The sequence below is a fragment of the Tasmannia lanceolata genome, unplaced genomic scaffold, assembly GCF_043159265.1.
Source record: "Tasmannia lanceolata isolate RefF3 unplaced genomic scaffold, GAP_Taslan_0.1 ptg000026l, whole genome shotgun sequence".
NCBI classification, from domain to species: Eukaryota; Viridiplantae; Streptophyta; class Magnoliopsida; order Canellales; family Winteraceae; genus Tasmannia; species Tasmannia lanceolata.
In genome coordinates, this window is record NW_027518703.1 from 4997483 (window position 1) to 5022833 (window position 25351).

General features: G+C 38.2%; 1 protein-coding gene across 1 annotated transcript in view; it reads left to right on the top strand.

The window, feature by feature from the left end:
* Nucleotides 1–3230: 3230 nt before the first annotated feature.
* Nucleotides 3231–25351, top strand: part of LOC143858702 (uncharacterized) — a 39316-nt gene continuing 17195 nt past the window's right edge. Inside the window, exons 1-4 of the mRNA XM_077369417.1 lie at nt 3231–3838; nt 14019–14118; nt 18416–18478; nt 19400–19517. Of these exons, the coding sequence (XP_077225532.1) occupies nt 3627–3838; nt 14019–14118; nt 18416–18478; nt 19400–19517 (493 nt within the window). The 5' untranslated portion in view covers nt 3231–3626. The remainder of the gene's footprint in view (nt 3839–14018; nt 14119–18415; nt 18479–19399; nt 19518–25351) is intronic.

A 25351-nucleotide genomic window follows, 5' to 3' on the forward strand; every position in this document is an offset into this window, starting at 1 on the left:
GTAAGTATCCTCTATTAGCCAAAAAGCTAATGTAATTCTAGAAGGGGTTGTGGATGGAAATGCTGATTTAGAGAGAGAGAGAGAGAGAGAGAGAGAGAGAGAGAGAGAGAGAGAGAGAGAGAGAATTCTTTGGTGGGGCATTTCACCATTTGAGGGTTTGAGCAGAAGAAAGAGACAAAGTTCTTTTAATAAAATTTTAGTGACTTAATGAGAGAATTAAGGATAATATTATAATTTTAAGCAACGTTAAACTTCAGCGCTAAAGGGAATCCCCTCTAGCAATGTCATGGAAAAAAATATTTAGAATATTTAATTATTCGACATAGTATGATTCTTAACGACTAAATGGAAGATATTTTGTAGATCAAGGATTTAATGGGAAAAAAATCCTTTTTTTCATCTCTACATCTCTCCAAACTCATAGATTGTCTTTCTCTAATCATCACTTTCTATTACATGACAAAAATATATTCCTCTACTAAGGGAGGTCATCTTCATGTAGGCCACATTTGCACGGAAGTTGATCGACACCCTTTATTTGGTGTGCCCCACAATAGACTGACCACTTAGAAAATATCACATCGTCAAGGCACAGTACATGTTCAATGATTGATTTTTTATTCTTCCTTAGGCCCACTTTGTTTTGGATTTTGTGAACAGATTGCGAGTCCAAAATTGATTATTAAACTCAAAACTAAGGACCTATTTGTTTTGGATTTTGAGAACTGATTGTGAGTCCAAACTGACTATTGGACTCAAAATTAAGGCCCCGATTGTAAACTGATTTTGAGTCCAATAATCGGTTTTGACCCCACAAAATCGGTTCTCAAAATTGAAAACAAACAGGGCCTTTGGATTTTCAGAACCGATTGTGAGTCCACTCAAATTTAGGCCCGGTTTGTTTAGGGCATGTTTAGTTTAGATTATGAAAACCGACTGCGGAGTCCCCAACCTATTATTGGACCAACCCGAATTTAATGCAATTTTGGTCCAATAATCGGTTGGGGACTCCATAGCCGGTTGTCATAATTTAAAACAAACAGGGCCTTAAGATTATGACAACCGATTATCTGTGCTAAACCGATTATTAGACTCAAATTTAAACGTAATTTTAAGTCCAATAATTAGTTTGGCACTCACAATCGGTTAGTCATAATCTCAAACAAACAAGGCCTAAAATTTGAATCCAATAACCAGTTTTTTTGGACTCCTAAATAGGGGTGTAAACGAGCCGAGCCGAGCTTGGCCAGGCTCGGCTCAGCTCGTTAAGCTCAAAAGCCCGGCTCGGGTTCGAACCAGGTTCGGTCAGGCTCGGCCAGGCTCGCGAGCCTTACCGAGCTCGGTTTATATTAGGTTCATACCCCTCATCTTCCCTGGACAGCCCTACTAGTGTAATTTGACTACTTTTTTTACACTATGGGGGGTGGTCCTAGTAACAAATGGGGTTCCAAAAATGAAGTGACATATTTTGCCCCCCCCCCCTTTCACTCCCAGAACAACCCTTTTAATGTATATATTAATATAGAATATATATATTTAAATATATTAAATTCTTAACGAGCCGAGCCGAGCCGAGCCTGGCCTAAATCGGACTCGGCTCGTTAAGCTTAACGAGCCTGGTGAGCCGGCTCGGCTCGGCTCGTTAAGGATTCGAGCCGAGCTCGAGCGAGCTTCCGAGCCCGAGCCAAAATTGACACCCTTACTCCCAAACTATTCTCTGCATCTAAAACAGACGGCCTTAGAATGTGGACCAAAACCAAAATTATTTGTTTATGTTTGTACGGTACATATCTAATTGTGATGATCTCTGATAGCTGAGATCTTTGTCACCTCAAAATTTAATCAATGGTTGTGATTATGCAGTAGGCCACCCATGAATGGACCCCACCATGCCACAACTATGGTGTGCACGCGGCCCAATACTTTCACCTGAATTCAAATTTCCTGCCCATATTTTTAGTGTTAGTGCAAAGTCTAACGCTTATTATTAAAAGCTGAAAATCCCCTCCCGATTTTCTCTGCACCTCCGTATCTTATATCTCTGCCTACTTTTAGTAAGTCTGCATCCCTATTTTTCACGCTGCCTACTTTTAGTAAGTTTGCAACCCTATTTTCATTACAAAGGTACTTTTACCATTAAGTCCCTCATTTGCCAAAACATATCCTACTTAGTCATTGAAAATCATAGAATAGCCAAAAAGTTTTTGTTTTTTTTTTTTTTTTTTGAAAAATATTCCAAGAAAGTAATGCTGCACAAAGCTTTTAGTCACAAGAATACACTTCCTAGAAGAGAAAGTCCCATTTGAATTTCTTCCCCGTTCAACTTATAGGTGTCGCCCTAGGGGAATTCTTTTTGTGTTTCAACAATAGTAGAAAGTGGCAATTGTCGACCCCCAATATCTGAATTTTAATTCCATTTTTTTTTTGTTATGATATGATCTCAGAGTATTCGCCCTTATTCTACGAAAAGAGAGATGATTGTGCACCTACAGGGACGAGCATGTTGTCCCTGTCATTATCTTCTAGCTTGGAGTAAAGAATCACCCTCATTCTCGGCCAAAAGTTTTGAGTGTTTAAGATGGTTCTTTAAGGGGCTTCTACTTCTCTTCGTCTTCACTTCTACCTAAAATAAGCATCTAGTTGGTATTTCTATTATCGTAAAATGTCTCGTCAAAGTCAATCCCATATTGTTGCAAGATTACGAATCATTCTTATACAAAAGTCAATTATTCCATACACGCGTTCCTTCACTTTCTGACACCGATTTTACATCCAAATAACGTCCTCATTGAATTTCATAATTACTAATATTATCTTATTATCCCCGTGCGTCCCTAACTGTTTTACCTTCCACCCGCTTTACATATCTACTCTCTAAGATCAACATACCTGATCATCGGTGATACGAAAACCAAAATCAGAATGAGGAAGAGCAGGATATCGTGATGTCTGAGTGACCAAAACAACCCTAGAAAATGACCAAGATACTCCTTCAGACATCCTTTGTTAGCTTGATTTAAGCCCATGGAAGACCTCTCAATTGCAAATATTAAGACTACATTATTCGAACCCAAACTCGTCCCATTCATGGCATTATAAGTTTTCTCAGGGGTAATTTAGTCAACTAAATTACCCAAAGGATATCAAAGTCTATTGGTCCAAACAAATGGCTTCTTTGGTAATTTCACATCATGGGCTTTCTAACTCCAAAGCAAGCAGCCTTTCCGTAGAGAATCTCTTTGACACAACTCTCCTCCGTCCCTCTTAAGAACACAAGTTGTTGCAGAAGAGACCAAAAAAGAAGAAAAACGTAACAAGGTAGAGCCGAAAAGGAAAGAGAAAGAAAAAAGAAAAATCCTTCCATGTCCTTCTCCGTACTGTTTCGCTGTTATTTTTTTCCAACCCTTTTTCCAAAAAAACACAATCAAATCATTGCCGTATTCCTTCAATGATTGTATCTTCCCCTTGTCTGCAACCTCCCACCCTTCAGTTTCATACATATTCCAAAAGCTTCTAAATATTTCCTGGAAAATTTTTTCCCTTAGTTTGTTTATGGCGGGAATAGTCGAATTGGGGAGAGGAAAAACGTACATTTTGAGATTCTGAGAATTGGGTTTTTTTCTTTGATGGCTGCTAGTACAAACCCATCCGGGAATCAAGATGGGACCCAAGGTACTTCATCTTTCAATGCCGTTGGAAACCCTAATAATGGTAATTCAGGGGCGGCGAATGTGGGGCCGGAGAATTCGAGTTCGGCGCAGGCTCTGAAGCACAACCCTGGTCTGTCTGTTGAGTGGTCGCCTGAGGAGCAGGTGATTTTGGAAGATGGACTTAGCAAGTGAGTTTTTTTTTTGCTTTTTATCTGTTTTTGTTTTGAGATTTTTGTGGTTGCATGGGATTGAGTTGTGGGGTTTTGTTGATTGGACTTTGTGGGTTTTTGTTTTTTTATCTTTCCTTTTTTTTTCATCTGTTTTTGTTTTTAGATTTTTATGGATTGAGTTGTGGGGTGTTGTTGATTAGGCTTTCTGGGTTTTTGTTTTTGATCTGTTTTTAATAGATGGCCTTGTGGTTCTCCTTCTTCTAGCTTCCTGTTGGTGGTTATATTTGGTTTTCAGTTTTGAATTTTTTGTAGGATTGGTTTTTGTTTTATTTTTATTTTTATGCTCCTTGTGATTTTCTCCAAGGAAATTGGGTATTTTTTTCTTATTTTGGTTATGTTTCATTTGTTTTGACTTTTGAGCTGCTTGTTGTTGCATGTGTTTTATATGGGTTTTTATTGATCACATGTTGTATGATTGTGAGTTTTATTATTTCTTTATTTTTTGATTGCTGGCTCTTGCATGCACTTTTAGGATATTGTTTATATATATGTTTATTTTGGTTGTTTTGGGCCTTTTCTTGTTGCATGTGGATGAGGTTTTGGTTTTTTTATTGATTACATACCTGATTTGCTTGTGTGTTTCTAGATTTTTTCTTTCTGGATCCGTTTTTGACGTTTTGGATTGTTGGCATGTTCTTTTAAGATATTGTTTATTTTGTATTCAAATTTCTTATTTTCGTTGTCTGTTGATTGTTTCGAGTTTGTTGTTGTTGTTGCATGTGAATGAATTGTGGATTTCTTGATTATAATGTTTGAAAGCTGTGTTGCATGGATTCGGATTCACATTTCCCGACACGGATTCGAGGTGTTGGATTCAGTAAACCCCAAAATGTAGGATCCATCGATTCGGTAATTTTTATTAAATAAAATAAAAAATTTAAAAATTTAAAAAATATGTTCCTGCTCTCTAGCTCAGATAAGCTTATCTGTGCTCGAATGCAGGAAACATGGTGGGCCACATTTTTTGTGTGATCCTAAGCATTCATTTGAAACCCATCATGTACGGGGTGTGTACCAAAAATCAGCTCCATTGGATCAACCTAACCCTTCCATTTGTGGGGTGAAAAAATGGGCAGATTTGTGGACAAACAGTATCTGCCCATTTTTCACCCACAAATGGACACCCTAAAGTTGATCCAATGGAGCTGAGTTTTGGTACACACCCCATCCATGATGGAGCCTTTCAAATGAATGCTTAGGATCACCAAAAAAATGTGGGCCCACCCTTGTTTCTTGCACTCGAGAGCAGATAAGCTATCTGAGCTCGAGCGTAGGAACTATTTACTAATATATATATATATTCATTAAAAATTTTGAGTGTGGAGGGTGGAGATGCTAGGGTTTTATTAAGAGAGTCAAAGAATAAGGGGGAAGGGGGTCGATATTTGAGTGTGGAGGGCCATGGACTTAGGGTTTTATTATGAGAGGATGGACTGTGCTTTTATAAAGAAAGTTAAGAAGAAAATGTGTTTAAAGGGAATTTATACACGATTCGCATTTAAAAAGAGACGACGATTTGCCTGAAAAAACAAGATTCATGCGGGACACGGCTACGACAGGAATATGGATGTGTCCCATGCGAATCTATCTCCGATTTGCATGTCAAAACGTGTCGACACAGATTCGATATAGGGGAGCAAAGAATCTAGCAACATAGTTGGAAAGTTATTTTAGGTTTTGTGGATTTTTATCTTTAATCTTTGATTGTTGGCGATTCACATGCTCTATTAGGATAGTGTTTGTTTACTTGTTTTCCTTATTTTGATTGTCAATTGTCTGTTTTGAGCTGGTTGTTGATGCATGTGCATGAAGTGTGGTTTTTTGCCAATTATATGGTTGGAATTTATGGGAGGGGTGAATTGTAGATTTCTTGATTATAATGTTTGAAAGTTATTGTAGGTTTGTGGATTTTTATTTTTAAGCTTTGATTGCTGGCGATTCACATGCTCTATTAGATACTATTTGTTTACTTTCTTTCCTTTTTTTAATTGTCTATTGTTGATTTTGAGCTGGTTGTTTCTGCATGTGCATGAAGTGTGGGTTTCTTTTTCCAATTATATGTCTGGTATTTATGGTAAGTTTATGTTTTCTTTTTATTGCTTTATGGAATTTATTATAGGAGTGTTTGTTCATTGCACCTAGAACCTGATGACCGTATAGAGGGTGTCTTTCATTCTAATATCTCTTGCTGAAATTTTACACTAATTTTCCAATCTATCAGAAGGATAGTACTTTTCTGGTGGGATTATAGGAGACGACCCTCAGTAGCTCAGATTATGGTTGTGTGCCATCATGAGAGATTTGGAATTGGGGGAATCGGGTCTTCATCACAAAAGGAGTTGGAAATTGACTATGTAAAGGATCAAAAGGCGGAGAGAAAAATATTGTTTTAGGATATTTGAACTAGCATAATAGATATAGACCTATGATTTGTGGACATGATAGAGTGTCGGACACGGCAGACCCCCAAAATTTAGAAATGGGGACACGGCTAAACAAGAAACGAGGGCACAAAAACACCAATAGAATACAATGGATATAATATTAGAATAAGAATTTGTTTAGGGTTTTAGGTTTAGGAGAGGGGATATAACATCAAATATTAGTTAAAGAGGAGCTAAACGGAGAGTTAATAATAAGAGGTAAACACGATATTAAATAATAAAACAGAATGCCACACTTGACACGGTACAAAAATCTGTTGACATACCTACATTAAGCCTGACATTTCTAGCAATACATTTACAATTGTCTAAAGGAGTGTTCACACATGTGGACATGGGTGTCGTGTCGGACACGACACAACACATGTGTCAGCAATAAATTCTAAGTGTCGGCTAAATAATAAATATGGACCTGCTATGGTGTTGAATGCGATTAGTTTAGAGGCCAAGCCATCCTTCATTTGCTAACAAAAAGATGAGTGACTTCCCCTGATAACCCCAGGAGTTAGCAGCATAAGGTTAGCATGTAAGGCAATTTCACAAATATCTCTAGTATTTTCTGAATTTCAACCCTATGTGGCTAGTAAGGCATGATTAGCATGTATGGCGCTGTAACACATATCTCTGGGATTTCTAAAATTATATACAGATATTTATGTATATATATTCATGAAAAGTTTGAGGGTGGAGGGTTGAGGCATTAGGGTTTTTATTAAGTGAGTCGAAGAAGAAGGGGGTCGATGTTTGAGGGTGGAGGGTTGTGGCTCTAGGGTTTTTATTATGAGAGGACGGGCTGTGTTTTTATAAAAAAAAAGTTAGGGAGAAAATGAGTTTAAAGGGAATATGTTCAAGATTCACATTTTAAAAGAGACTACAATGTGTTAGGCTTGCAGCTTGCTTGAAAAAACAGGATTTGTGCAAGACACAGCTACGACAGGAATCTAGATGTGTCCCATGCAAATCCATCTCCGATTTGCATGTCGAAACGTATCGACACAGATTCAGAATAGGGGGCAAAGAATCTATGCAACATATTTTGAATGTTATTGTAGAATTGTGGATTTTTATTTTCAATCTTTGATTGTTGGCGATTCACATGCTCTATTATGGTAGTGTTTGTTTACTTGTTTTCCTTATTTTTATTTTCCATTGTCTGTTTTGAGCTGGTTGTTGATGCATGTGCATGAAATGTGGTTTTTTGCCAATTATATGGTTGGAATTTATGGTTGGGGTGAATTGTAGATTTCTTGATTATAATGTTTGAAAGTTATTGTAGGCTTGTGGATTTTTATTTTTAAGCTTTAATTGTTGTCAATTCGCATGCTCTATTAGGATACTGTTTGTTTACTTGCTTTACTTATTTTGATTGTCTATTGCCTATTTTGAGCTGGTTGTTGCTGCATGGCATGAAGTGTGGGTTTTTGCCAATTATATGTTTGGAATTTATGGTAAGTTTATGTGTTCTGTTTTTGTCCCCAATTTTTGAATTTCATTTTTTGGTTTTGTGCTGCTTATTTTGAGCTTGTTATTGCTGGTTAGCTATACTTTTCCTTTTATTGCTGTATGTAATTTATTATAGGAGTGTTCGTTATACAACTTTTTTTTATTTTTTGGTGGTGGGGGTTGGGGATCTAGGTTAGCTATAGTTTTCCTTTTATTGCTGTATGTAATTTATTATAGGAGTGTTTGTTATACAATTTTTTTTGTTGCGGGGAGGGGGGAGATCTAGGTTAGCTATAGTTTTCCTTCTATTGCTGTATGTTATTTATCATAGGAGTGTTTGTTATTCAACTTTTTTGGGGGGGTTATATAAGTAGATCTCAGTAGCACAGATTATGGTTGTGTGCCATCATGCGTGATTCGTAATTAGGGGAATCAGGACTTCATCATAAAAGGAGTTGGAAATTGGTTATTTTAAGGATCAAAAGGTAGAGAGAAAAAGTTTGCTTTGGATCTTTAAAGTAGCATAATAGATAACATACCTGCTATGGTGTTGAATGAGAGGAAAAAGGGTTGGACAATAGTCTCCTCTTGTCTGTATCACAATCCCCCCAAATGAGTGTAGGTTAACATCTTTCTCTTCTTAAAAATAAGGTACATCTTCATAGAATGTCACATCCATTGAGACATCTTTTTCTAGTGTCAATACCAAGGCACTTGTATCCTTTTTGAGATCATGACATGTATGACGAAGACGTACTTAATAGATTTATTTGACAATTTATTTTGCGAGTTATCCAAGTTTTGAACAAAATATACACATCCAATAATACGCAATGAAATATTGTAAGGAGAGCAACCAAACTTAAGACATTAATAGGGAGTTTGATCGTTCAATACTACAATTGGTAATCTATTAATCAAATAGCATGAAATAAGAACAACATCACACCAATATTATTTGAGTTCTTGTGTCTCCGTAATATGAGCTAGAATGACCTCCAATGAGCGATGATGTTTGCCCTCCGCTATCCCATTTTGTTGTGTGAGGACAAGACGACTGAAATTTGACACCATTTAAGGACTTAAATATCTCTAGAAAGGAGCTTTTATATGGTGAACTCGCAGAGACACATGTAGCAAACAAATATAGTAGGGCCCACATATTTGAGTGATCTAAACCATAGTTTGAAAGCTCCCCCGCATCATCGTTAGTCGACTCCCCCTGCACTACACCGTCAATCAAAGCTCCTTTGATTCTCCTGAGATTACTTGGTCGCGTCAACCAAGTACACGGCCGTGTTGCACTCAGTCAACTAGGATTTGCTTTCGCCACATTTTGAAACGCAACCACGTTTTGAAACACTGATCTAAACAATTCGGTTGTTGGGCCCCAACGCAGGTAGGATCAAGGTTTTAAATTTCTGTTCCCGTGACTACAGAAACGGAAATGCTTTTGTGTCGGTTGGAAATTTCGGTGGAAATCATGTAAAATCACTGAAATGTATGGAAACACATACAAATGATAGAATTTTAAGATGAAGCTTCCAACAATGTTAGAATAATCACAAATATACACTTGGAAACTATCACATAAACATGATGGTCATCCATAATGGTTTAACTACATCGAATACCTAGCGACATGCATTGTCGCGCTTGTTTGATAATCCAATTTATATCACATCTCACATGTAATTCATATAAATATGTATACACAATACATACACCACATTTTTTTCAAAGAAAATACATACACCACATTTCACTGATGGTTCATATAAATATAATTATTTAACACATACTGATATACTATATCACTAATACCCTTACGGCTTTGGTTTCGGTATGCATTTCTGTAGGGATGGAAACATAAACATTTCGGTCGTTTTGTGTCAATTTTGGTGGAAATTTAAAATCATAGATAGGATGTGCCCACAAAATATGTTCCATCGGATGATCATAACCCTCTGATATGTGGAGTTTTCTATGTTTAAAGCCATCCATTTTAAAACTCCACAAATCAGAGGGTTAGGATCATCATCTTTTGGACAAGATTTTCAGGGTCCTATCTATGTCGGGGCCCAACAAATAATGGTTTAGATTACCCAAATATGAGAGCCCCGCTATATTTCATTTGCTACACTCGCATGTCCATGAGCTCAGCACATAAAAACTTCTCTAGAAAGATATTCAACAACATTATCAGAATGAAATTTTTTGATATAGTCAAAATGGTTTTGAACCTGTTTGTGAAAGATCTTAACCAGTTTAGCAACTTCACTTCGATCCTTCATCCGATAAACCCCCATTTGAGTAGAATCGTCAATAAACAAGATATAGTAATGAAAACCAGAGGGGGAGCAGGTCCCTACCACACATCTGTTTGAATTAACTGAAAATGAGAGGTACAACCATTGTTAAAACGGACTGGATGTATAACCAATTGACAAGCCTGACATCTAAAATTTTTACAATCCAATGAACCAAAGTTTGGCAGACTATAAGTAGAGGGGTGGGCAAAACGACAATGCCACCCAAGGTGGACTTCCTTATTTTCACTCAACAGTAGAAGTGCTGGAAAACTGAGGATCAAAGAGATACAAGTTGCCTAACATCCACCACCAATCATCCTCTTTGTCTGCAGGTCTTGAAAGACATAATGGGAATGAAGGAATGTTACGTAGTGGTTAAGAGCCTTGGTCGAAGTACTTGCTTAAAGAAGTTTAGTAGACAAATGAGGAACATGAAGAGCTAACTTAAGCAAAAAAGAAGAAGAAATGGGGATGGTTCCCTTACTAGCTATTTTGAAAAGAGTTTCATGAAAAAGTTTGACCCTACGAATGAATCTCTAAGGTTCAAAGACAAAATAAATGGGGTGCATATGATCAGTATCGCCAGAATCAATTACCCATGGGATCTGAGAAGGTGGAGGAGTGGTATGAAAGGCTGATGTAGTACTTGAATGGGCTAGAGAAGTTGTGCGATCGGAAAAACATACCATTGATGCAATTCTTCTCGTGGGGTAGTCTGATATGTCGATACATTGTTAGCTATCGATGGTGGCTCCACATGGAGATCCCAACATCTCTTCCGAGTTTGATTGTGCCTTCCACATAAGGAGCACTTTTCGTCATTAGAGGATCTACCACCAACTCTGCCTCCACCACTTCTCCGAGTATGCCATCTCCAATCTATATGGACCACCATTGGCACGAGTCTAGGAGCTCTCTCGATCAGGGAAACTCGAAAGCCTAACACGAGTATCGGTGCTTCGCTTGCTTCTTAGGCTAACTAAGGTTCACTGCTTTGTCCAGTCTCATCTGTCTGAGATCCTAACTCGACGAAAGTACACCCGACTCGGCCATGACTTCAGTGACCTTAGCCATCGTAAGAAAGTTGGAACCCTCGCCGGATTTCGGTTTAGGTCCAACATCCCTAGATGCTGCAAGCACCAATGATGCTTGCTTTCCCCATTGCTACTCCAAAAGAAATTTTCAAAAAGTTGATGCTATTTATCCAGAAATTTCACCTTCCACAAGCACTTGTCGTCATTAGTAGAGGATCTACCACATCCTCTGCCTCCACCATCACGTTTAATTCCTCGTCCACCATTTTCACGACTCTGACCTCTACTCCTAGAGTCTCGCCTGAAACCAATGCAGATCTATCAATAACCAAGGAAGGTGTCTGCATAGTATTTCTTTTATGTTCATCATGTTGAAGAATAGCGTAAACATTGTTAAGTGATGGAGGCGTCTGAGTCCCCAAAATATAGGTTTGAAGTCAATGTTCAGCCCATCTAAGAAGTCAAAGATGATTTTATTCTCTTTTCTTTAACTCTTTGGCAGATTGTGTGCAGTGAAAATGAATATCTTCATAAAATGTCAACTCCTCCCATAAGTTTCACAAGCTAGTGTAGTATTGTTGCAAAAATCTATCTACTGTCTGTGCTGATTAATCTCCTGGTACAACTGATAAATAAGAGCGAAATTATTTTGATCTGAATACAATTCATGAGCTATATTTTATTTCCCTTTGTCAGAGGATAAGAAATAGAAATTTCTAGTCACCTTCGCCTACATGGAGTTTAGACGCCAAGACATCACCAACGTATTATTAGATTCTCAATTGTCGTAGCTTGTATCGGCCAATGGAGTGAGCTTGATTGCCCCATTGGTGTAACCAAGTTTCTGTTTACCACAAATAAATAGTCTCACTACTGGAGACCATTGTAAAATATTTTCACCATTCAACCAAATGGTCGTAATCTGTTGTCCTGGATTTTCCATAGGACTAGGACTGAAACTTTGCAATTAACCCCTGAAATAGTTGAAGACTTTTCCTCTTCCATTAAGCCAAAGCACTATGAATATTTCCAGACATATGAGACAATCATGAAATATTCCTTCATATACGGCACAACCAATGATTTACCAATCCACAACAGAAAAGCAAACATAAGAACCTCAATAAACACGAGGGGAGAATAGTCCCAGAACATTTTTGCAATATATTGAATCTGCATCAAGTCTGCCCATTTTCCTTTCTTCTTCTTTTTTTTGTATTTCCAGGCAGATTAATTCAAATTCCACCATTGCAAGATCGATATAAAACAAGAGAACAAATCTGGTTTTTAAAAGAAAAATTCCTCGATTTGGCAAGAAAAGCTCAAAAGAAACAAACAAACTTTAAGATTCTCTTTTCAATGGATCACAAGGGGCAATCTCGACCCTCTGATGTAGTCAGAGAGGAGCAGTAGGTTTCCAAGGGGATTTTCCTCTTCGAGCAGCTACTAGAAGTATAAAAAAAAGACTTGCCAAGGTGTTCCCTCAATGTAATCCGTTGATTGAGCGGATCATGCCTTCCCATGGAGATTCTCCTAGCTTTTTGAGGAGATTAAGGACTTATTGGGGCAGCTCAATTATCACGTTTCGCCATATTAGGAGATCGGCAAATGGGGTCGCTGATAAGCTCGCTAGGGCAGGGGTTCAGTTGGTGGGAGCAGTTCGACTTTTTACCTCCTTGAGCCTTTCTGGCTTCCTGTCTTTGTTTATTTTCATCTTTTCGTTTTGGCTTGTCACTCCTTTTTCTTGTTTGTATTTGACCATCCCAGTCCTTTTCTTTGAATGAATTCTCAATCATGAACCATTAAAAAAAATAAAAATTCTCAACCATTAAAAAAAAAAGACTCTTGGAGAAAGATGTCTTGTCCTGTAGTTCTTCTAGCTTGGATCATGATTGTGCTATTATGCCCTGTTGGAATAACGAAGAAGAAAGAAGACAAGATGAGGGTGCTGGAATATAGGAGAAAAGAGAGGATGCTTTTGAGAGGAAAAATCTCTATTCCAAATTGTAGAGGTGGCTCCTATAGTAAATAAGTTTTGTATTTACAACAATGCCATTTATGAAATGACTCTATATACTAATTACAGAAATGCCACCAACTTAATACACTAGTAACTAAGCAGGTGATAAGTTAGCATTGCTGTATTTACAATAATGCCATTAATGAAATAAATGAATTCTACTTACAGAAATGCCACTAACTTAGCACACTAACTAGTAGGTGATAAGTTAGCGTAGGTAACATCGTTTTTCGGAAATAACTATAATACGATTCCAAAGCAATATTGCTAGTGGAACTTCACTGCTAACTAAAGAAATTGGTATAGGGGATTTCACGGCTGAATTACGCAGACTATAGCTGCATGGCTTATGAAATAACTCGCAAATGATTTTCTTGATACTTTGTTCCCTTTGCGCATGATGGTATGATAGGAAGCATGGTCATTAGCATGGTTTTAAATTTCGACTGAAATCCGAAATTTCGGATTTCGGTTGGGACCAAAACTGAAACCACCAAAATCTGGAATTTTGGCCAGCATCCAAAATTTCGGCCAAAATTTCAGGAAAATGTAATTTTTTTAATTTGTTTTTCAAAATTTCGTCCGAAATTACTGAAATTTCAGCACATTAATGAAATCTGCTTTTTTTTACTGAATTTCGGTATTTCGGCTGAAATTTTGGTTTCGGCTAGGTCCGAAACTGAAATTTTTAATCTTGGTCTTTAGCTGTCTGAATGTCCTTAATCGTTATTGTTAGCATGTTATGCAGTATCTTCTGCACCTCTTATTACGGGAGCCATCCAAAAAAAGCATGTGCATTTCAATTTTCAAAGAGTTTTTTTTTTTTTATCTTCTTATCTGAGCCAAGGCAAGTTAATTCATTTGATTATTTAATTCACTTCGCAGGTATTCTTCTGAATCAAACATTGTTCGCTATGCGAAAATTGCAATGCAGTTACAAGACAAGACAGTCCGGGATGTGGCCCTGCGGTGCAGATGGATGACGGTAATTACTACGCCAAACCTAGCATTTTCCACTAATGTTCACTGTTGTCTGATAGAAAATTATTAATGGAAACAAAGTTATGATGCGATTGAGATGCCCTACATGTGTGCACATATATTAATATATATAAGAATATAACCTTTCAATATAACAATACATGAAAATAAGGAAAATTGAAAAACAAAACGTAAAAATTTAATTATAGAACCAGCCATGTTGCATGCCCACGTCAATATGGCTAAATTATGTGAAATTGCAAAGTGTGTGTATATGTAATATATTGAATATACCCTATACCCGTCACCTTCTGTGACCTCCACGTCCACCTCCACCACCACCGCAGGAACTGCCTCCAAAACCCAAGACCCTCCCCTCCTAAGAAATACTAAGATTTCCAATCCCCTACTCAAGCCCTATTCATTTTTTTTCTATAATTTGTTTCCAAAGCCCCTCTTCTTTCTCAAATATCAATAACAATTTTGCATGATAATACTTTATTCACCACTTTCGGATCACGAATCTCAAAACCTTTGCAAATTTTCTGGTTTCACATTTACTCCTGACTAACCAAGTGGAACTTATGACCCTCCTACAACCCCACAATAACTCCTGATTCAAGACCCTCGCAGGGTACTGAAGTAAGGGTGCTGTGATATTGGAAAACACTTTTTTGAAGCAATTCTTCAAAACCCAAGATCCTCCCCTCCTAGAACTACTTAGGTTCCCAATCCCCTACTCAAACCCTATGCCTTTTTTTTTTATAATAATTTCCATATCCTCTCTTCTTCCTCAAACATCAATAACCATTTGGCCAATAATGCTTGATTCTCCACTTTCGGATCAAGAATCCCAAAACCTCCCTAAAATTTTTGTCTCAACACTTGTGACTAACCAAGTTGAACTTATGAGCGTCGTACAATTCTACAATAACTCCTGATCCAAGACCCTTGCACGGAACTGAAGTAATGGCCATCAAGATATTCGAAAACACTTGTTCAAATCGATCCTTCCGACCAAGGAGAGTAGATACCTCTTCGAGTATCTAGTCTCTGTTTGAATCCCTCCAGTCCTCCGCTACTGGATCCCATAAATACTAGGCTGGCTCACATAGGGAACATGCAATAGTTGAGGATAGAGAAGAAGAAATAACTATTCTAAATATGACTGACAGTACTAATGGACTTTGTCAAATTTTCATCTTCCGAATTATGGTTACTAATGTATCAACCGTCAACTAATTTGATAAATTGCATGTAGTTTCAGCTAATATCAACCTCGGTTCTACGTAAATAAATATAGGAAAAATGGACTTATGCAACTTAAAATCACAAAGAGCTCCTAATATAAGAGAATATGCCCCCAAACTCATCTAGTGAAATTTATTGTACACATTTTCTTATTTGTACCTATATGTGTATGAGGGCTGGTGAAGGTGCTCTCACTTGCTTTCGGTCTTTCAGATGTTACTTGGGAGTTCACGTTCAACTCTTCTAGCCAAAAAGGAAAAGAAAATAGTTACTTGTGCTAGCCCCTATGACATGGCTATCCTCCAAGTTCACTTTTTTGCACTAATCATTATTCCATGGAGAGAGATTTCAGCCCTCTCTCTCTCTCTCTCTCTCTCTCTCTCTCTCTCTCTCTCTCTCTCTCTCTCTTCTTAGCTCCCCCCTCCTCCCCCTTCCCCTCCCCCTCCTCTGCATAGAGAATTTTCTGAATATCAATAGATCTCAGGTAGCCTTTGTTAAATAGTAGTGCTATTGAGGATGATATCCCAACTGCATGATGCATCAGTCCTGGTTCAAGTGCCCAATGTGTTTTATTTCTTGTATATATATATATATATATATATATATATATATATATATATATATATATATATATATATATATAATGGGAAAAGGGAATCTAAGAGTTTGCATACGTAGCTTACCAATGCAAGCTCACTTAATAGCGCCCCTTTGCAAAGAAAATGACGCAAATTTGAGACGGAAATGACTTCAGCAGCTAATTCTGTCCAAGGAAAGCAATTTCTTTAGGGAAATGACGTCAGCACAACCATGTTTTAACAAGTGCACAAACTCGGACTGTCTTTTCTTTTTTAATTGGCATGTGTTAATGGTAAATGCTAAAGGGGTGTCATTAAGTGAGTTTTCATAGGTAGCTTACCTATGCAAACTCTTAGATTCCCTGTTCCCATATATATATATATATATATATATATATATATATATATATATATATATATATATATATATATAGCAGAAGAGAAAAGAGAATAATTTTTTGATTTATTTCAAAATTCTGTCAATTTAACACATCAACATGGTGGTTTTTTACTGTTTAATGCCCTTGCCATATGTATGTCCAAACTAACTATGTGAGGGTAAACAAGTCATTTTGTTATTTTCCCCCTACTTTTTTAATATGAATGTGTCACGAAAGTTAACATTGGCAGCCTTTCTATATGCAAAATTACGGAAAGTATGTAGTAATTACATGATATTACGAATTCTGGGCACCTTTAAAAATATTGACGAATTCCGGGCACCATAAGAGGAACAACAATTATGGAAACCTCTATAGATTGGAGGGCTAGGATCAGCATATGGAAATGATTTTACGGGCACAACCTATTTATGTTGTGTTCCATCACATGGACGGTTTGGATCAACCGATGATGTGTTCCGTACAGTTCTTTGTCGGCCCGTGCATCGCACGAGGTTATTTTACTAGTATATATATACACACACACATATATAGAGAGAGAAGGGCTGCTGCTAATGTTAGCAGCTAGCTTAGCTGCTAACGTTAGCATAAAACAAGGGTGGGACCACATTGTTAAGGTGATCCTAAGCATTCATTTGGAAGGCCCCATCATGGATGGGGTGTGTACGAAAAATCAGCTTTACTGGATCATCATAGGATGTCCATTTGTGGGGGTGAAAATTGTCCATTTGTGGGGGTGAAAATGGACAAATACTGTTTGTCCACTAATCTGCCCATTTTTTCACCCCACAAATGGACACTCTAAGACAATCCAATGGAGCTGATTTTTGGTGGACACCCTATCCATGAAAGGGCCTTCCAAATGAATGATTTGGATCTTCCAACAATGTGGGCCCGGTTTATGCTAACGTTAGGAACAACCCTTTTCTCATATATATATATATATATATATATATATATATATATATATATATATATATGAGGAAATGGTTTGTGAGCAGCTGCTCAAATAAGCTTATCTGAGCAGGAGCTCACAAACACATGTGGCCCCACATTTTTTGGAGGATCCAAAGCATTCATTTGGAAGGCCCTTCCATGGATAGGGTGTATACCAAAAATCAGCCCTATAGGATCATCCTAACCCTGCCATTTGTGGAAGGAAAAAATGGGCAGAAACATGGACACACAGTGTCTGTCCATTTTCTCCTCCACCTTTGATTGGGTTAGGATGATCCTAGTGATCTGATTTTTGATACACACCCTATCCATGGAAGGATGAATGCTTTGGATCCCCAAAAAATATGGGGCCACATGTGTTTGTGAGCTCCTGATAAGCTTATCTGAGCAGCTGCTCACAAACCATTCTCTCTCTCTCTCTCTCTCTCTCTCTCTCTATATATATATATATATATATATATATATATATATATATATATATATATATGTGTGTGTGTGTGTGTGTGTGTGTGTGTGGAAAACATGAGCTCGAGCGTCAAAAACTCATTTGTGCCCACATTTTTGGGGTGTCCCAAAGCATTCATTTGAAAGGACCTCACATAGATAGGGTGTGTACCAAAATTCAGGTCCATAGGATCATCCTAACCCATCCAAAAGTGGAGGGAAAAATGGACAAATACTGTTTCTACACAAATCTGCCCATTTCCCCTCCACAAATGGAAGCGTGAGGATGATCCTAACCACCTGATTTTTTGTGTACACTCTATCTATGTAAGGGCCTTTCAAATGAATGCTTTGGATCACCCCAAAAGTCTGGGCCCACACTGTTTTAGAGCTCGAGCTCAGAAACAATTTTCCCCATGTATATGTATGTATATATATATATATATATATGTGTGTGCGCACGTGCGTGCGCAGGTATATACATACATACATATATGTATATATATGTTTGTGTGCACGCGCGCGCGTGAAGACTGTAAATATTTGAACAGTTTCTGTGCACATATTTATTCTCTAGTCATGGAAATTATTTTATTTGACTATCAAGGTGATTCTTTATAAAGCACAAGTTCGATTTCATGTAATTCACTGGTTTCATTTCTTTGTACAGAAAAAGGAAATTGGCAAGAGAAGGAAAGAGGAACATATGGCAAGGAAAAGCAGGGATAAAAAGGTAAGGTCTTGTCGATATATATGATTTATATTATATATGGTACCATGATACAGCGACACCATGATACTTGGTAGTAGAGCCAGGAATTTGCCATGCTTCTGCAATATACATCCTCTTTGTGCGTGTGCGCGTGTGTGTGTGTGCACACGCACGTGTGTTTATGCTTCTTTGTGCGCCCACATATTTATGACCACTGATTATTCTGGAAATAGGACCGATGCATATTTTATATCTATTCTCTGCAGATGGTTTTGATCCCGAAAACATTAGATTCAGCCAAGTCATTTGGCTATATTCCAAGTTTTTTCTTCTATAGATCTCCACTCTTCTTTGATATTGTCATCCGCTTTCTTCTGATTATCTCTCATCTCCCAGCAATCCATGATCTATGGTCTTTCGAAATGGTCCAAACTGAGTTGGATTACTCTGGTTAGTCAATCTAAAGTTTCCTCAAAATTTTCTTGATTGGGTCACCCATGTGAGTTGGCTTTGCTTGAGTTATCCTGTAGCAATTGTCATGCATGATCTATGGTCTTTCGAAATGGTCCAAACTGAGTTGGATTACTCTGGTTAGTCAATCTAAAGTTTCCTCAAAATTTTCTTGCTTGGGTCACCCATGTGAGTTGGCTTTGCTTGAGTTACCCTGTAGCAATTGTCATGCATTGATACGGCGGAAATTTTTGTATATCTTGTAATGTCCACATCATTGAATGTTCTAATTAGTATCATTTTTATATGTTCTCGAGGCAAAGGTTCTTAACTTCCTGGTGATATTAGAGGAAATTTCATTTTATTTTGTAGCTCACCTAGAAAGAAATTGTTTGCCTAACTGTTTTATGTTTCTCACATTCCTTTCAAAAACCGTATCTCTTGAGTTTAATTTGTAGAATTCTAATAAAGATTTAACCATATGATTCTCAGGAGAAAGTTACAGATCCATCCGCAAAGCCTTCGTCTCATTTAACAGCGCGGCCTAATGTTCCTCCATATACTCTACCGATGCTCCGTATGGACAATGATGATGGCATTTCATATAAAGGTTTGCTGATTTTTTTTGGTTGATTTTGAAATTCAACTTTCTTGCCTTTATTCTCATATTCTGGAATGATTTTTAGTTGGAGTTTTCTTTTTCTTGGCTCAAGCCGTTTGACTTATATTTCATATTTGTTAGGCACATAGTTATCGGAAGCTCCCTAATACCATAGTTAATTAAGAGTATGCTTCCTATTCAATTGATTATTTCTCTTTTAAAAGACTTTTTTCCCATTTCATAATGCCAATGGAGTGTGGTTGAAACTTGGGTGCTGCATTTGAGTACACTCTAAAGCTGTGTATTTAGACCGTAAAAAAACTCATTTTAAGATCCTTTCAAAAAAAAAAAAATAATCATTTTAAGATTCAATTAGAACCTATCTTATGTTTAATTCAAAAATATTCTTAAGGTAATTTTTATTACAATTTAACAGCAAACCTAAAGGACTATAAAATCTTTTTTTTTTTTTAAACTATAAATCCCAAGATTTTTTTCCATGCTCAACCATGAATTCTCCTTGACTTGCTTGTAACCGAACTTACACTCACCCTTAATCATGTCTTCCTATTTGCTTGTCATTCACTTTTGTTAGAAGAAGAAAATGGAGAGAAAGAGTGAGTAGGAGAATTACTCCCCCTCACTTATGTATTTATATAATGAGAACAAAAGTAAAGGGCGGCCCATTGCATGAGGCTCCGCCCATTGGGGGGTCTGGGGAGGGCAAGATGACCGCAGTCTAACCCCTGCTTTGCAGCGAGGCTGTTTCCGTGACTCGAACCTGTGACCACCAGGTCACAATGGAGCAACCTTACCGTTGCGCCAAGGCTCGCCCTCTCAATGAGAACAAGAGTACATAGACCATATTGCCCTTAGACTCATATACACTTCTAACACTCCCCCTCAAGCTGGAATGTAGATATCATACATTCCTAACTTGTTACAAATATCATTTAGCTTAGCTTTACTCAAGGACTTGGTAAAAAATCAGCTAACTGGTCCACTGATAGAGTGAAGGAAGCACATATTTTGCCTTTTTGAATTCTCTGAGTTATAAAATGACAGTCCACCTCTACGTGCTTAGTTCTCTCATGAAAGACGGGATTGGTAGCCATGTGAATGGCAACTTTGTTGTCACAATGAAGCTGAGCTGGGAATGATGAAGGAAAACCAATCTCAAATAGGAGAGAGCGCAACCAGATGAGCTCTCCACTCATAGATTACAGGCACGATATTATGCATCTGCGCTTGACTCGAAAACTATGTCATGTTTCTTACTTCACCATGACGCTAAGTTACCCCCAACGAAGGTACAATATCCAGTGGTGGATCTCCTATCTGCTGGTGATTCTGCCCAATCTGCATCGCAAAATCCTTCAAACATGTCCATACTTCTTGAATAACAGGTCATTCCTTAGCGCGCTTTTCAAGTAGCGAAAGATCTGAATCACGGCTGCCCAGTGGGAGGAACGTGGCGCGCTCATAAACTGGCTCACTATCTCCGCTGCGTAGGAGATATCAGGACGAGTAACGGTAAGCATGGTTTTAAATTTCGGCCGAAACGAAACGAAACGGTCGAAATATTTCGGTTTCGGCCAAGGCTGAAACAAAATTCACACGAAGTCATTTCATTACAAGATTTCGGCGAAATTTCACTAAAATTCCGAAATTTCACTGACATGTCATCAAAATTTCGGTTGAAATTTTATTTTTAGCCTTTTTTACAAAATTTCCATTGAAATTTTAAAAATGTCCACCAAAAAGTTATAATTTCCACCGAAATTTATGAAATTCCCACCGAATAGCCGAAATTTCAACCGAAATCACCGAATTTTTAGACATTTCGGTATAAATTTTAAAAATAAATGAAATAATTATCATACTTTTACCTGATTTCAGCCGAAACCGAAATATTTCTTTTTCGATGGTGGCCAAAACCGACACCAAAACTGAAATTTAAAACCTTAACGGGAAGATAAGTTTCCCAACAAGCCATTGGTACCCGCCAGGGTCATAAATGGAACTCTCCCTCCTTTGCAAGCAGCTTTGTATATGGGTCCATGAGAACCACAACTGGTTTCATTCCCATAGAGCTAGTCTCATCCAACAGATATAGCACATACTTCCTATGCGAGAGTGAGAGACTGCTACCCGAATAAGCTACCTCAATCCCCATAAAATACCTTCCCAAGGTCTTTTGTGGAAAATTCTTTCTGCAGGACGGCCTTCAGCCTCTGTATGCCAGATGTGTCACTCCTTGTAATAATGATGTCATCCGCATAGACTATGAGAAGGACATGCCCAGCATCATAATGACAACTAAAAACAGAGTGGTCAACTGTGCATTGCTTCATGCCAAATCGCATGACAGCATCACTGAATCTCCCAAACCACGCTCTAGCAGATTGTTTGAGCCCATATAACGATTTTTGAAGTCAGCACACTGAAGAGGGCATCTCCCCCCGAGCAACATACCCATGAGGTTGCTCCATATAGACGTCCTCAGTTAGGTCGCCATGGAGAAAGGCATTCTTGACATCAAGTTGATATAAAGGCCAGCCTCGGTTGACAGCAAGGGAGATAAATACTCTCAGGGAGAAAGTCTCTGTGTAGTCGATGCCAAATGTTTGCGTTGTATACCCCTTGGCAACTAAGCGCCCCTTAAGGCGCTCAACGGTCCCATCTGACAAGTATTTGATGGCGAATACCCAATGACAGCCAGTTGGCTGAGCACCAAGAGGTATGGAGACCAAATCCTAAGTATGATTGGCCTGAAGAGCGGCCATCTCAACATCCATAGCAGGATGGCAACCGGGTGAGCAAGAGGCTCGGGTATAGACCTAGGCAAAGAAACAGAAGACAAAGACGAAACAAAGTTACGAAACAAGGGGGGGTGAGATGATCATAATGAAATCAGATGTGTAGTGTTATGGGCACGCTTACAGGAAGCAATAGGAGAATGTAAAGGAAAAGTAGGATAGGGAAGAAGAGTTACATGGGAAGGAGGTATGATCTTCCGCTAAGAAGACAATGCCTACGCTGAGATGGAGGGAGAAGTGGTGGTATCTGATCGGGCCTCTGATGTTGTTGATATACCTTTAGGGCAGCTGAAGGAGCTGGTGGAGGAGCATGAGGCACCGGCAATGGAGGAGTAGGAGAAACCGAAGGCACCTGCAATGGAGAAGAAGTGTCCTACAGGATCAGGTAAAACAGGAAGAGGGAGAGGAACTTGAGAGTCGGGCAGAACATTACCGCTCTCAGCAGGAGTAGTAAAGAATGAGACTGACTCAAAGAAGGTGTCGTCCTGCGGAAACAAAGAGGCGCTATAACCAAGGGTTATAACAATGATAACCCTTCTGGGTACGAGAGTACCCCAGAAAGACACACCGCTCTGCCCGAGGAGCCAACTTATTTAGGCCTGGTGCGAGGTTGTGAAGAAATCTGTAACGACCCAGATTTGGGGCAAATTTTTTATCAAAAATCCCAACATCCGAATCGCTACCCCAAAAAGGGAAACAACAACAAAAAAATTATATTCCATTAACAGAATGTCTATTACATGATTTATCTCAACCCCAAAAGAAATTCTATGAGTGCTCTTTCCCATCCCATGTGCCACCTAGATTTGCTCATCGACAAAGGCTCCTTCACCTTCCTCACCTACACCTTCCTCACCTATAAGGTCTGGAAAATAATCTAAGTTAATAGCAAGGTCATGTGACTGGCTCAAGCAATTAGAGTGACGAAAATGTAAATTGCATTATAGTAGTGGTTCTTATGGTATTCACATGATAAGAAGGAAACAACAAAAATCTCAAGATAAATGATCAGGATATGAAATACCGTGAAATATGTGAGAGTATCAACTGATAACTAAATATGATGACAACACGTAACAAGTAAAAGAGACACAAGGATAAAGATACTATCATTAAATCATCTTTTATAAAGATATGAAAGTCTCATCTAATGCATCATATGTATATACTCGGTGAACATCATCACAAACCGTAGTCTATGGCTATCTAAAACCATATACATATACAGACATCTCATACCTTAATATGAGGCAACAAAGGTTCCCGCATATATAGCATATGGCCTGAAAATAAAAATCCTAAGTAGGCACTTCTAACCGTAGATTTCATTAACAGTTCAAGGATACATGTTCTAGGATATGAGAATTGTCATATGAAACAAAACTACAATAACAAAATCATTAATGTAACCATTATTACAAGAGTCAGTCATCACTTGCCTTATAGTTTGAGTGTAGAATGAGACGTGAAGCTCTATGTACCAATCGGAAAGGAACTCGAAGACGAAAACCCAAAACGACGAAAAACACCAATTCTTCTTCTCCTTTTATTCTCTTTTCCTTTTATTTTCTTCTTTTCTTTTTCTTCTCTCTCTCTCTGTCTCTTGGTGTGCACAAGTAGGGTTGCAAAAGCCCTTGTTTTGGATTTTTAATAGCTAATGAGTTTTGTGCTTAAAGTGGGTTTCCCAATTAGATTTAATGTTAAAAGTTAGTTTCCTAATATAAGTCTTCCACAATTAGCAAGAGTTCATCTTTATTAAAACTCTCTAAGGGTGTACTTATCAAATTTAACAACTAAACTAAAGTTTTAAATAAAAATAAAAACCCAAAAGTTGCCTAATAAGACAAAACTTGTAACTATGCCTCACCCTAACAGGAAAAAAGTCATAACTTGCTCAAATCACGTCTGAATCCCTAAATCTTGGATCCGTTGGATAGGTATTCGGAATACCCATCTACCGGGACCAAAATCATGTCGAACGGACAAGATTTGATACCCCAAAAATTGGTTATACTAAAAAAAACGAAAATACACTATTGTGATTTTTGGTCCGGGAATCTACGGTCCAGATTTAATTAAGGTTATTAACTTTCTAGGCCTGTGTGAGGCCGAGTCTTTACAAAAACAAACACAAGCAAAGACTCGTGGAGTGAAGGGAAAGCCTCCCATTGAGGATGTAAAACCGAGAATGGGGAGGTACCATCTAAAACAGAAGAGGGGAGGCGATTAACCAGGAAACATGATGTAAGGATGACGTCGCTCCAATAGAGTTGAGGAACTCGCATTTGAAAGAGAAGAGTGCGGGCCATATCAAGTATCACAGTTTCCTCTCGACACTACCATTTTGCTGGGAGGTGTAGGCGCAAGAGGACTGATGAATAATGCTATGGGTGGATAAGAAATCTCGAAAGTTAGCAGAGAAGTACTCCCTAGCATTATCAGTGCGCAAACACTTAAGAGGACAATCATATTGGGTAGTAATCTCAGCCTAAAAAGTACGATAAGCATGAAAGACCTCAGAGCAGTCTTTAAGGAGAAATAAAAATCATCCACGAAGACGTCAAAATATCGATAACCAGAGAGAGGTGTGGTCCTGGACCCCAGACATTAGAATGCACTAACTCTAAAGGAGTGGACTCGACAAACTACTCGGGATGGAAAGGAAACACGACGGTGCTTCCCGATTCACAGGATTCGCACTGGAAAGAAGTAATAGGATTAGGAATAAAAGAATGCTGAAGCTTTTGGAACGAGGGATGACCAAGATGATAGTGCCACTGATAAGGATCGACTGTTGTATGCAAAATAGCAGGAGGGGCGCAATTAAGGCAATAGAGACCATCCACCACATGACCCGAACCAATCTTCCCAGCCGCAGTCCATAGATCCTGGAAAACACAGTAGGAGGGGAAGAAAGAGACAGAATAGTTAAGGCTCTTGGTAAGTTGGCTAATAAAGTAAATTGAATGGCGATTTTGGAACCCAAAGCACTGAGCATAAGTAAGATTAGTGTGAGGGGAAACA